Raw genomic sequence first — 14,312 nt, 5'->3', positions numbered from 1 at the left:
ATTCTTCTTTTCCCTAGCTGCCTTGAAGATTCTTTGTCATTGATTTGTGATCATTTCATTACGATGTGCTTCAGAGTATGTCTGTTTAGGTAGAGGTAACTCAGCGTTCTGGTTTCTTCTTGGATTTGAGGCTCTTAACTCTTTCTACAGGCTTGGGAAGTTCTTGATTGTTTCAGTATGTTCTCCATTCCCTTTTCTTTCTCTTCTTCTTCTAATATACCCATTATTCTTATATTGCTCTTCCTGATGGGGTCAGACAATTCTTGTAGGGATTTCTCATTTTTTTAAAAATTTGTGAGTCTCAATTCTTCTCTCTGTAGTATCTCTAATTTGTTGTCTTCAATGTCACTGATTCTCTCCTCTATCTGGCTTGTTCTATTAGCTAAGCTTGTTACCTCATTTTTCAGTTTGTGTATTGAGTTTTTCATCTGTTTGGTTCTTTTTTATAGTTTCAATTTCCTTGAAGTACTCTTTTTGTTCATTAAGTTGTTTTTTGAGCTTACTAAATTGCCTTTCAGTGTTTTCTTGTATCTTACTTATTAAGTAGTTTTAGAACATCAATTTTGAATTTTGTTTCATTAAGCTCCAAGGCTTCCTTCCATGTAATTGAGATATTTTTGTAGATTTTTCATCATCTGTCTGAGCTATGTCTCCATCTTGTAGATTCATATTTGATTTCTTTTACCTTGATGGCAGTTGCGAGTAGTATTGTTAAGAAACCTAACATGAGATAACTGAAAAATAACAAAAAAATACAGTGAAAGAATAAAAATTCTATAAGAAAAACTACAGATAAAAAGAAAATGAAAAAAAATGAGAAAAAAATGAAGTAAAAACAAGCAAAATGCCATAAAAAGAAGTATGAGTCTAAACTATAATAATTTGATGAAAACTGATGTTCTGGTGAGAGGGAACATAAAAGAAAAAAGTCAAAAGAAAAAAAATATAGGAGGAAGGAGAGAAAAAAATTTAGAGTAAGTGTCCAAAATGAAACCCTTGTGAAAATCAAGAATAAAACATGTAACAACAAAGGATAATGAAGTTCACATGGGAAAAGGAGAAAGAAGAAAAAAGGAAAGAAAAAGTGGGATAAAGCAGAAAAAGAAAAAAAGAGAAAAGTATTTATTTCCAGATTTGAGAGGTAACTTATTCCTTTTTCCTGTAGGAGGCTCTGTACTACAATGTTGGCCTCTGCGAGATTCTTCGATGGAGCTTTGCTGAGATGTCGCTGTGATGCCGTAGAAGGGCCGTCGCGTTGGTAGGAAGGGCCTGTTGTTAGGGCTTTGCAATTTTACGGCTCTAGCAATGGCCGACCAGAGGTCCTCCAGTGCCGTCCCACACGTCCCAACATAACAGGGGATCGAGCGCCCCTGCACCCCAACCTCCCGCAAGAGAGCAGGCCTGGAGACCCAGCTGATGGGAGTCTGCCACCGCCACTGTTCACACAGCAAGGGGAGCAATGCAAAACTGGAAGGCTGGGGTGACATAGTCCAGTCCCTCCTCCAATACCACTCTAAGCACTCAAAGTGCAGCCCTGCGCAGGGCAGGGGCTGCACGCCACAAGGCAGTGTCTGAGTTTCAGGAGTTATGGCAAAGATCACAGATCAGGAGCATTCAGCCCACACACGCTGAACTCCACCAGGTAAGCTGGAATCAGAAAGCTAAACTCTGCCAGCAGATCAAGTGTGCCCCAGTGCCCCGTGGGCCGATCTCCACAAGATATTCACATGCAGCTCTTGGGAGAGGGCTACCAGCATTGTATGCGCCCAGCACCTGCCATTGCCCATTGCCTGCAATCATGGGTGTGGCAGACGCGGGGAAACGGCCCTGCTCCGTTCTTGGTCGTCGCCCCTATCTCAGCTCCTTCCCCCCAGACTTTCCTCTTCTCCTGGCTCCAAGACAAAGCCTGTGCCAACAGAGTCTCCCTCGCTCAGGTCCGTGAGGAAAGAGAAAATGACTCAGTTCTCTGGCATTATTTTTCTTCTGTGAGCAGATTCTTTCTTTGGCCCACCTTTTTGCACAATCATACCTTTATCTATCTGGTGTGTGTATATTTCGGGTTCATCTGGGTTTTTTTCTCTGTGTATAGTTGTAGAATTTGTTGAAATCTCAAGAGAAGAGATGGGGAGTATCTCTCACACTGCCATTTCTCTGACATCACTCTCCTGTTTTGTTTTTTTTTGGACACTTTTTTATTTTTTTACATTTACTAGGATAAACAAAGCTATATTCCAGTTGTATGTTTGGCAGCAATGCTCTAGTAAGATAATAAAAGCAGGTTCCTGCAAAAATGAAGAGTACATTACCATACTAATAGGGACACAATTGACATGCTCTTCCCCCACAAGCCTATCAGTGATGGATCCTATTCATTTAGTTCTTTACATATATGTCTTATACTTGAGCTTTTTTTTTAAAATTGAATTTTACTGGGATGACACTGGGTAATATAAGTACACAGGTCAGGTGCTCAATTGTAAACACATCTCTGTACACTATGCTCTTGTGTTCACAGTCTATACACTCCTCCACCACCACCCTCAACCCCTGGCATGGATATTTTTGATTTGATAATTTCACTGTCTAAAATGTCTCTGAAGGAAAGAACTGATAACCTAAACAAAGAAAAAATATTTATAAACATGTTCACTACTTTTTAATAAATAGCTTAAAACTGGAAAATGTTTTATACTATTAGAGGTAAAAAGAAGCATTAGAAAGTTGTATTTAATTCTTTAAAGAAATGGAACAAAAAATCATCAGATTTATACGGAACTATAAAAAACCTCGAATAGCCAAAGCAATCCTAAGGAAAAAGAAAGAAGCTGGGGGCATTACAATACCTGACTTCAAACTATATTATAGGGCCACGACAATCAAAACAGCATGGTATTAGCAGAAAAATAGACACTCAGACCAATGGAACAGAATAGAAAGTCCAGAAATAAAACCACATATATATGGTCAAATAATTTTTGATAAAGGGGCCAACAACACACAATAGAGAAAAGAAAGCCTCTTCAACAAATGGTGCTGGGAAAACTGGAAAGCCACATGCAAAAGAATGAAACTCGACTACAGCTTGTCCCCTTGTACTAAAATTAATTCAAAATGGATCAAAGACCTAAATATAAGACCTGAAACAATAAAGTACATTGAAGAAGACATAGGTACTAAACTCATGGACCTGGGTTTAAAGAGCATTTTATGAATTTGACTCCAAAGGCAAGAGAAATGAAGGCAAAGATAAATGAATGGGACTACACAGACTAAAAAGTTTTTGCTCAGCAAGAGAAACTGACAACAAAATAAACAGACAGCCAACTAAATGGAAAATGATATTTTCAAACAACAGCTCAGATAAGGGCCTAATATTCAAAATTTACAAAGAACTCATAAAACTTAACAACAAACAAACAAACAATCCAATAAAAAAATGGGAAGAGGACATGAACAGATACTTCTCCCAGGAAGAAATACAAATGGCCAACAGATATATGAAAAGATGCTCATCTTCATTAGTTATTAGAGAAATGCAAATCAAAACTGCAATGACACCTGACCGGGCGGTGGCGCAGTGGATAGAGCGTCGGACTGGGATGCAGAGGACCCAGGTTCGAGACCCCGAGGTCGCCAACTTGAGCATGGGCTCATCTGGTTTGAGCAAACATTCCACCAGCTTGAGCCCAAGGTCGCTGGCTCCAGGAAGGGGTTACTCGGTCTGCTGAAGGCCTGCGGTCAAGGCACATATGAGAAAGCAATCAATGAACAACTAAGGTGTTGCAACGTGCAATGAAAAACTAATGATTGATGCTTCTCATCTTTCTCCATTCCTGTCTGTCCCTCTCTCTGACTCACTCTCTGTCTCTATAAAAACAACAACAACAAAAAAACTGCAATGAGATACCACCTCATACCTGTTAGATTAGCTATTATTAACAAGACAGGTAATAGCAAATGTTGGAGAGACTGTGGAGAAAAAGGAACCCTCATTCACTGTTGGTGGGACTGTAAAGTAGGACAACCATTATGAAAGAAAGTATGGTGGTTCCTCAAAAAACTGAAAATAGAACTACCTTATGACCCAGCAATCCCTCTACTGGGTATATATCCCAAAAACTCAGAAACATTGATATGTAAAGACACATGTAGCCCCATGTTCATTGCAGCATTGTTCACAGTGGCCAAGACATGGAAACAACCAAAAAGCCCTTCAATAGATGACTGGTTAAAGAAGATGTGGCACATATACACTATGGAATACTACTCAGCCATAAGAAATGATGACAGCGGATCATTTACAACAAAATGGTGGGATCTTGATAATATTATATGGAGTGAAATAAGTAAATCAGAAAAAAAACAAGAACTACATGATTCCATAAATTGGTAGGACATAAAAACGAGACTAAGAGACACGGACAAGAGTGTGGTGGTTACCGGGGGTGGGGGCGAGGGGGGAAAGGGGCACAAAGAAAACTAGATAGAGGGTGACGGAGGACAATCTGACTTTGGGTGATGGGTATGCAACATAATTGAATGACAAGATAACCTGGACATGTTTTCTTTGAATATATGTATCCTGATTTATGGATGTCACCCCATTAACATTAATAAAAATTTATTAAAAAAAGAAAGAAAGTTGTATTTACAGTTTAAGTTCAACTATGTGAAAAAAATAATTTAGGAAAAAAGACTAGTAAAATGTAAAAATTTTAATCAACATTTATAAAAAGAAGTCTATTGAAAGAGGAAGCATAACAGAGTCACAACTTGATATATAATCTCAAGAAGTTGGGCCTGAGGCTGAAAGGTGGTGCTTGAGAAATGAATGAATCAAGAATATATAGTAACATGCCTTTGAAAATCATTCCTATCAAAGCTTAAATCTTGGTCTTCATAATAACCATAACATCTAGCTTAATGCTAATAGATGTTTTCTCATGTACAATTTTATCATCATCAAGGATTCTAACAATATCCAGAGCTAAAATAATTAAATATTTTAATTACAAGACACTTTAGATTTGGCATACACTGACATCAACTACTAAGTAATGTCCAAAATAGTGTATCCTTTAATGTAAAAGTTGTAAAAGTAGCTACAAGTTGTGGTATACTTTAACCCTAAATACTGTCACTGGGCATCTGAATGTTAAAATAGGTTACCATGTATGATACTACAATTAAGTCTGGCATGCTTGGACTTTTAAGGTAAAATGGGAGATATAATTTTGCTCTTGAATATATTAGTACTTAGGACATATAAATACATATTAACTGAATGAAAAAAAAATCTGTAGTTTTTAGCATTATGTGAACTTCTGAAAAAGTATGCAAGAATTGACCTGCAAAGGAATTTAATCAAGTATCTAAATAAGAATGACTGCCAATATGAAGGAATTCAAACTTTAAGTTACTGAAAGTATTTATTCAAACCTAGCTGTATAACAGTATCAAGTTAAATAGACATTAACTATATAATATTTAGTTCCTTAGAAATAGACATACTGCCACATCATAAAAATTTCTACAACACTGATTTCTGCAATAAGGTTCAGGAATTAAAATGTGATTTCCACACAGAGAAATGTTGTGTTAGGTAGGATAGATTTAGTTTTTTAAAGGTCTAGTACCAAAAAAAAAAAAAAAAAAAAGTTGAGGAAATGACTCTTAATAGTACATATACCTGCAGAAAAAAAGCTTAAAAGCTTAATATATTGATATTTAACCAAACAGAAAGCACTTAGGAGAACATCCTTTAATATCTAGGCACAATTGGTCAGGTACTAATTATAATTTCTGTTCTCATTTAAAGGTTTAAATCAGTTCATCATCTTGACTGACATGTGATGTCTAATACAGAGAAGGCACCTCTCATTCTTCTTTTTAAGAGTAACTTTAACATTTTAAGGAGCACAGAGACAATGTGCTACATCTAAGTACAGATATAGTTATTTAATAGCCCATTTTAGAAGAAACTACATTAAAATATAAAACTATGACTTCTCTTCTTACATCTGATGAACATGACTTTCTGAAAGGACACCAGAAGATAATCCTCCACATAAGTTTCAAAATAGAATGCAGATTTAAATTAAATGTGCATTGGTCACGACTATTTTAAGGAGTTCTAAGAATTAGTGCAATTCTTTAAATCCCCAGTACTCCAGGATCAAGTATATATATCCCAAGAAATCACAACTAGTACATAACCAAACTTTTAATGGCTCAAACATTTAAAGTTCTGTAAAACATCTCAAAAGTTATAAACAAAGGTCAGAACACTCAAACGGTTTACAAAATTCTCTCTTTAAAACAAAGAGACCAGAATGACCAGAACAAGTATAAATTTCAGGAATATAATTTTTACTGCAATTTAAGAACAGGTGTAAAAGTATTCATTGTAAAAAAAACCACCAAATTGTTATTTTCTCAATGCTTTACTACCATCTGAGGTGGTTATCACTTTTGTACTATTTAGTGGGTATGTCTTGTTGGACAGTTACTGAAGGCAATTTATAAAGAAAAACATCATGTCCCCCCAACAGTGAGAAACTTCCATATAAATAAGCCTCAGAAGTAGGGATCCTAAGAAGCCAAAAAACACAGTGTAAGAACATTCGGTTGATTAACCTCTATTTCAACAATATTTACACAATATTTACAATATGCAATTGTCAAAGCTATACAGTTTTGCAGACCGACTTTACTTACATTCCTGCAAATCTTTTCTTCCAAAATAAAAATATACCAGGTAGGTCTATTTACAAACTAGGAAGCTGCTTCAGAAACAGCATGATTTAGATATAAAGTGAAATTTCAGTACAATGAAAGTGCAGGTCATACTTTTAGATTCTGTCAATATCTCATTTCCTACACTGAGAGTTTAAGGAATATGAGATTTAAACAGTTACTGTTCTTCTATGTTCAGAATGTTTACTCGTCATAATGCAAGGATAACAAAAATTTGTCCACATCCATTCCAGCTGGAAATGAACTGGGCAGCTTCTTTTTCTGTCAAAAAATAAATAAATAAATAAATAAATAGTAAAAAGAAAAAAGAAAGAAAAAATAAACCTAAAGTTAACACAATGAAGTCAAACAAGGCCCCCAAAAACATCCTTAAATCACGTAGAACCTTTGATCAGGTTCTTCTGCATATTAAAATTGACAATTTTTTTTCAGTTCATTAGACTTTTAGTTTTACAGAGAAGTAGAGACAAATATAATAAAGTCAAGGTTAATATAGTATACTTCCAATGGTTATTTCAACGTTAGCTTAGGACAAAAACCATTACACAAATCTAGAGTGTGATGATGAAACTGATGCTGAAACAAGTGAGCATGCTTTCTACAAGGTGGTCATTACTGCCAAACCATAACCCTTAGAAAACTTTACTAAGATTTTCAAGTTCCAAACATTTAATATACAACAGGCACTTTAGAAATACATTTGGTCCTCACAGATATCAGATAGGTCGTAAGCTGCTGTTAAATGATGCAGCTGAGACCGAGCGGCTATGGGCTTAATCATAGTTACAGAGAATGAGCAGACAGGGTCCAAACCAAGGCTTGCATAGCAGTAAGACAAGAATTTCTCTGATGCCGCATTTTAAACCTTTCTTTTTGTTTTATCCACTTACTAAATGGATAAACAGATTAGGAAAATGGGTTTCATTTATTAATGCTATCTCTGAATTGCCTTTCTACTCATAACTATGGTTAGGGAAAATCAGATAAATTTGTTTTTTTTTTTGTTTTTTTTTAATTTTCTGAAGCTGGAAACGGGGAGGCAGTCAGACAGACTCCCGCATGCGCCCGACCGGGATCCACCCGGCACGCCCACCAGGGGCAATGCTCTGCCCATCCCGGGTGTTGCTCTGTCGCGACCAGAGCCATTCTAGTGCCTGGGGCAGAGGCCAAGGAGCCATCCCCAGCGCCCGGGCCATCTTTTTGCTCCAATGGAGCCTCAGCTGCGGGAGGGGAAGAGAGAGACAAAAAGGAAGGGGGGGGGGGTGGAGAAGCAGATGGGCGCTTCTCCTGTGTGCCCTGGCCGGGAATCAAACCCGGGACTTCCGCACGCCAGGTCGACGCTCTACCACTGAGCCAACCGGCCAGAGCTATAAAAAAATCAGATAAATTTAGTTTTTATATTGCTCCACATATTAACATCTATAAGAGCCCAAGAAAGACATGGTAGGACATGTGGAAAAAACCCTCCAAGATGTAGGAGTTGTAGTTTTTTTTACTTGGTAATTTCACACACAATAGTGGCTTCCCAATTTTTCCTGCCTTATGTTACCCCCCATCCCAAATTTGGATCCTACCACTAAACAAAAACCTCCTTTTCTCAAGAAAGATGTTTATAAATAAATGCTTTAGCAATTGTTTTGAAAATGATGTGTTTCATTAGATAACTTCCGAGTACCACACTGGCTGAGAGACACTGCTATACAATATTTTTTGTCAATCAAAACTCAAAGCTATTTTGACAAGAATGTTCAATCAGGTAGCTATGGCAACAAATGCTGAGCTCTCTAATCTGAGCATTGAAAGGAAAAAGGTATGATTTTGAAATTAAAGACTTTCAAACTTGCCTTAATTCTCTTCTTTTTCATCGGTATAGATGAAGTTGAAAGACTTTTATTAGAAGTACGGGAGTTTCGCTCACGCTCATCTAATTCTTCAATTTTCCGCTTTTTTGTGGTGTTCCTTGAAGATGCTCTAAACTGTTGTGTATTGTCTTTTAGAGGAGTTGTTGAAGTGCTCCTAGAGATGGCTGCTCTGGAGAGAATCATCAATGTGTGGGCGGCCATGCTTACACTGTTCTCACTCCCTGCTTCGCTGGCAGGGCTGCAGGCAGGCAAGTCTGGGGTGACAGGAGGAACCATTACTTTGGGTGTGCTACTGTCTTCAATGAAACGCCTACTAGAGGGGACCTTGATCCCATCTGTAGGTTCTTCTTTATGCTTTTCCCCTGCCCCTGAGCCAGGTGTCCGGGCTGCGGATAAATGGGTACTGTCCGCGAGCCTATTTACCGGGCTCTGTCGCTGAACATCCTGTGCCATGTCCGCGGGGTATTTACTTAGTGGGTTAGTCAGAGAACTGGCAGATTTGCTTTGTTCCTGTTTTAGATCCTTCACGGCACCACCTACTGAAATGACATTTTTACTGTTTGAGGATGTGCCTTGTTTTTTGGTTATTTCTTGTAGTGAAGCTATAGTTTTCTCATTCCGTAAACCACCATTTTGCTGCCCATTAGACAGTTTTGAAACTTCTGGATTTTTCTGCCTTTCCACATCACTGCATAATTCATTCTCCTTATTAGCTGTTGCTTTATGGAAAGATTCAAGTCCACTTTCTATAGGTGAAATTTTCTTTTCTGACTGAGCTTCTTTTAGGGTGGCGTGTCGGCTAACGGCAGTTTCTGATTTAGATAAAACCTTAGGCACAGGCGGTCTCTCTCTCTCTCTTTTGAGAGCGTTATTACAAGAGGGTTTTAAGGTCGAGGCCGTCACAGGTGAGTCAAGATGAGGAAATGAAATGTCATTCCTGTCTTTGTTTTGGGACACCACCTTACGGTTTGTCCCCTGCGTATCTGCCACAGGAACAGCAGTGCTATCAAAGCAGAGCACACGCCTGTGGCTTTCAAATGGTTTGCTAGCTGGAGCTATATTCTCTACTGAGAAGGGAACTGTGATTTCTTCTATTTTTTTCCCATGATCTGTTGCCATATTCTTGTCAGAAACTTCAATCCTTAAAAAAAACCAAAACATTTTTAGCAACATAAAGAAATAAATTCTTTATACTTAAATAAGTGCATTCAAATAGTCTGATAGAAACTACTTTTATATTACCTTTGTGCATGACATCCAACTACATGACTTGATGAATCCACCAAATTATTTACCTGCTTTCCTGGAAGTAAAAATGAATTAATTAGAAAAGAAAACCATTCCTGAGAGGAGTATATTCCTATGCAAGAAAACAGAACAGACCAAACTGTACCACGTCATGAGAAAACTGTTTAAATGACAGCATATATACAAATGAAATACTTTCATGTAGTAAGTTTAAAAGCAGCTTTGTAATCCATACAAGATGGTTACTCACCCATTTTACAAAGGAAATATAGAAATGGCCTGCTTCAACTCCAGGCAAATATTACAAACCCCACCTTTGGATTTACGAATTACAACGTACAATATGGAATTTAAGAGTACTACTTAAATCCAGAAAGATACTTAAAGCAATATGTTATGCTTATTTAAAAAATTTGCCCATAGAAGAGTAATGGTTGTAAGACTGACCTAGAGCACATGCTCTGGAGTTTTAGTAGCCATGTTTTGATTTCCATGGAGTTTGTGTGAGACAGCAGCAAGACATGAAGCTACAGAGCAAAGCAAAGATGAGATCACAAAGGACCTTATGTATTATGCAAAAGGTTTCACAGAGAATCCTTAAGAGTTTTAAATAGGAGACATGCATTAACAGATTTATGTGTAGAGACACTCTGGCAGGAGTACAGAAGATGAACTAGAGAAGAAAGAACACTAGAAACAGGAATTCTTGTTAGATGTCATGAAATGGCTCTAAATATTCAGATAAGTGACACTGAGGGTCTTAGAGGCAGTGAAGGGCATACACACAGACACGAAGGGAAAAGGAGCAATCAGTGATGACATTAACCAAGGGGAAAAGTAGGCAGAGGAGGTCTCCGAGGAAGAGGGGAGACTGGGCATGTAGAGTTTGAAGGGCTTGAGTTACAGAAAGAGTGAGTGGGATGTAGCACACAGCGGTGGTTTCAGAAGCCATCAACAGTTAGAGGGAAGAATGGAAAACGCTCAATGCATGTGGCAATGCTAGGTCAGAGGTGACCTCATTTTAAACAGTTTTAGTGGAAACATGAGAAAAGACAATGTGAATAAAGAAGAACGGAGAGATAAGAGGGGTTGGGGATAAAGGGCTGGCAGGTGGGACAAACCTTAGGAATTTTACAGCCAGACAGGGAAGGAGGCAAAATAGAAAAGTTGAAGATACACAGAGGATAAAATCTAGAGCACAAGTAGACTGCATTAACCTTACAAAGAACAAGGTAATTATTCCCTGAAGAAAGGAAAAGGGAAGAATGATTTGGAAAATAGAAAGGGTTCTTATTAAATTGATTGATATGCCAAAATGGAGTTCACTACTGATAAGTGGGGAGATAAAATCATTTACATTAAAATGATTGCTAAGTGGTAGTAAAGGTGAGAAAAAAATAAAAAAATTAAAATAATTTCCCCTCCCATTGATTTGAGAGAGAGTGGAAGAAGGCGGGAGTGGGGGGTAAGGATCAACTTGTTCTTTCACTTAGTGGTTCCGTTCAGTCATTGGTTGCTTCTTGTGCATGCCCTGATCAGGGATCAAACCCACGACCTTGGTGCTCCAGACTGACGCTTTATCCCGAGTCACCAGCCAGGCTAGGGAGAGAGAATTGCAGGGAAAGGCCTGGCCCCACTTCCAAAGCCATGCTGAGAAGCTTGGTCTGAGGCAGAGCTGGAGGTTAGACCTAGGGCTGGAGGGTAACAAGTAGGTGCGGTAGAAGAATGTGGACATGAAGGTTTTTAATTGTAGTGGGAAAGTGACTGATGTGATAGATTATACAGTCCAGCCTGCATAGTGAAGAGAAAAACCTAGAAAGAAACCGAAGATTCAGATAAAAGGTGAAGATTTAAATAATAGTTGCTCTTACTGGTTGAAGAGAGATTCAGTGGATTATGGAAATGAGAATATCTTGAGAAAGGTTACAGGCTTTTAAAAATCATATAAGTCTAATAAGAAGTAGTGAAAAATTAAAGATGAAGCTATGGGAGAAGGTGAGTAAAGATTAAAGACGTAGAAGTGGAGCCCTGGACAGATAATCCAGGTGGTTAGAGCATCGTCCCAAAACTCGGAGGTTGCCAGTTCTAACCATGGTCAGGGCACATATAAAAACATATTGATGTGTCTGTTTTCCTCTCTCCCTTCCTCTCTCTCTCTAAAAATTTATGAAATACAAAAGACTAAGAAGTGGAAAGATCAAAGAGTTCTAAGAGTTAGGGTGTTTGGTAGGTTAGCAACATGTGCATGTTGTTAACTGTGAAGATGGAAATGTTTGAGGTAGAGAAGTCTGAGAACTAGGTGCAGCATTTATCAAAGCCCTGGAAGAAATTCTGGTTGTTACTTTGTATATGGTATATTTTGTTGACAAAATCTTTAATTTTGTAGTCAACATCATCAAACCTTTTCATTTATAAATTAGGCATTTTTTCATTTTAAAAACAATTATTTTACTCCAGTATCATTAAGATATTCTCTTATATCTTTTTTTGGTGTGTGTGTGTATGACAGAGATAGAAAGAGGGACAGATAGGAACAGACAGAGTGACCCCTTGCTCAAACCAGATAAGCCTGTGCTCAAGCTGGTGACCTCAGGGTCTTGAACCTGGGTCGTCTGAATCCCAGTCTGACGTTCTATCCACTGCGCCACCGCCTGGTCAAGCCTCTTGTATCTTCTTTTGTGTTTAACTGTTTTGCTTTTCACTTTTAGGTCTTTAATCATCTTGTAGTTCACTTTCGTATATGGTGAAATATACAAATATTGTATAAAAAAATAATCTAATTTTTTCCTTTAATATACATAATAGTCAATAAATTTCCTTTATTAAACAAGCCATCCTCTATACTCTGACTTCTGATACAAGTTCCAACACATACAAGTTCCTATAAATACGTAGTCTCTTTCTGAACTCTTTTGTTCCATTTCTCTTTTTGTTTAAATTGCTGCAAAAACTTTAAGTGAAGAATGAATGATCAGCCTGACCAGGCGGTGGCGCAGTGGATAGAGCATCGGACTGGGATGTGGAGGACCCAAGTTTGAGACCTTGAGGTCGCCAGCTTGAGCACGGGCTCATCTGGTTTGAGCAAAGCTCACCAGCTTGGACCCAAGGTCGCTGGCTCAAGCAAGGGTTACTCAGTCTGCTGAAGGCCCGCAGTCAAGGCACATATGAGAAAGCAATCAATGAACTACTAAGGTGTTGCAATGAAAAACTGATGATTGATGCTTCTCATCTCTCTCCGTTTCTGTCTGTCTGTCCCTATCTATCCCTCTCTCTGTCTCTATACAAAAAAAAAAAAAAAAAAAAAGAATGAATGATCACCTGTTAGAAATACTACAAGTATTTAAAAAGAAAATACTGTGGTGGTGTTGCAAACATAAATACACAGACATAAAGTCAACATTAATGAACTTAAAAATGTACCTGTACAAGGCTTATTTCTTAGTCCTTGAGTTTTATGAGATTTTGTAGGGATAGGGAATTGAGGGATACTTCTATTGCATACAGGTGCTGCCAAAGGCATGTGAAGAACCTATAAAAGAAGAGACTATTAATTATACTATTTTTGAAAAACATAACTGCACCATTTTTAGTTCATAAATCTTACCTGCTGAGGAGGAGCAGGAAATGTATTTCCATTCTGTCCAACAACAGATACAGGTATCATTCCTACCATTCCTTGGAGTACAGGCTGGACTGGAGAAGCAATTATGATGGCAGACCCTAACAAATAAAACAAAACACACTCAATAAAATAAGGTTTTCTCTCATGAACACGAACTACCAAAATTACTAATTTGAAATTTTCTAAAATGATATTCCCTTTTCCTCTACAATTTTTTTAAAAAGATTTTATTTATTTAGTTTAGAGAGGAGAGAGAGAGAGAAAGAAAGAGAAAGAGAGAAAGAGAGAGAGAGGGAAGGGGGAGGAGCAGGAAGCATCAACTCCCATTTGTGCCTTGACCAGGAAAGCCCAGGGCGTCGAACTGGGGACCTAAGTGTTTTAGGTTGACACTTTATCTTCTGTGCCACCACAGGTCAGGCAATTTAATTTAATTTTTACAAAATTAATTTAGGGGCCTTGGCCTGTTTGCTCAGTGGTAGAGCATCAGCCCAGCATGTGGATGTCCTTGGTGTGATTCCCAGTCAGGGCACACAGGAGAAGCGACCATTTGCTTCTCCATCCCTTTTCCCCTTTCTCTCTCACTCTTTCCTCCTCCCACAGCCATGGCTCAATTGCCTTGAGCAAGTTGGCCTCAGGCGCTGATGATGGGATAGCTCCATGGCCTCCACCTCAGGCACCAAAACCAAACAAACAAAAAACCAGCTCCTGTTGTAATGGAGCAATGGCCCCATAGGGACCTTGCCAGGGGGATCATGATCATGGCACATGCGGGAGTTTATCTGCCTCCCCTCCCTTATCAATCAATCAATCAATTTAGGAACAAC

The 14,312-nt window shown here is 38.2% G+C and overlaps 1 protein-coding gene across 2 annotated transcripts in view; it reads right to left on the bottom strand.

Annotated features, from left to right (window-relative positions):
* Positions 1–5,106: 5,106 nt before the first annotated feature.
* Positions 5,107–14,312, bottom strand: part of NPAT (nuclear protein, coactivator of histone transcription) — a 59,660-nt gene continuing 50,454 nt past the window's right edge. The window contains exons 14-18 of one of the 2 annotated variants that reach the window (XM_066247425.1): positions 13,471–13,586; positions 13,287–13,395; positions 9,861–9,921; positions 8,601–9,759; positions 5,107–7,017 (exon numbers count right to left, since the gene is read on the bottom strand). In XM_066247425.1, the coding sequence (XP_066103522.1) occupies positions 6,940–7,017; positions 8,601–9,759; positions 9,861–9,921; positions 13,287–13,395; positions 13,471–13,586 (1,523 nt within the window). In that variant the 3' untranslated portion in view covers positions 5,107–6,939. The remainder of the gene's footprint in view (positions 7,018–8,600; positions 9,760–9,860; positions 9,922–13,286; positions 13,396–13,470; positions 13,587–14,312) is intronic. The other variant, XM_066247436.1, reaches the window with a different exon arrangement.

The sequence above is a fragment of the Saccopteryx bilineata genome, chromosome 1 (genome assembly GCF_036850765.1).
Source record: "Saccopteryx bilineata isolate mSacBil1 chromosome 1, mSacBil1_pri_phased_curated, whole genome shotgun sequence".
Lineage (NCBI taxonomy): Eukaryota > Metazoa > Chordata > Mammalia > Chiroptera > Emballonuridae > Saccopteryx > Saccopteryx bilineata.
Note: the sequence above shows the minus strand (reverse complement) of the source record. Positions and strands in the feature narration are given on the sequence as shown.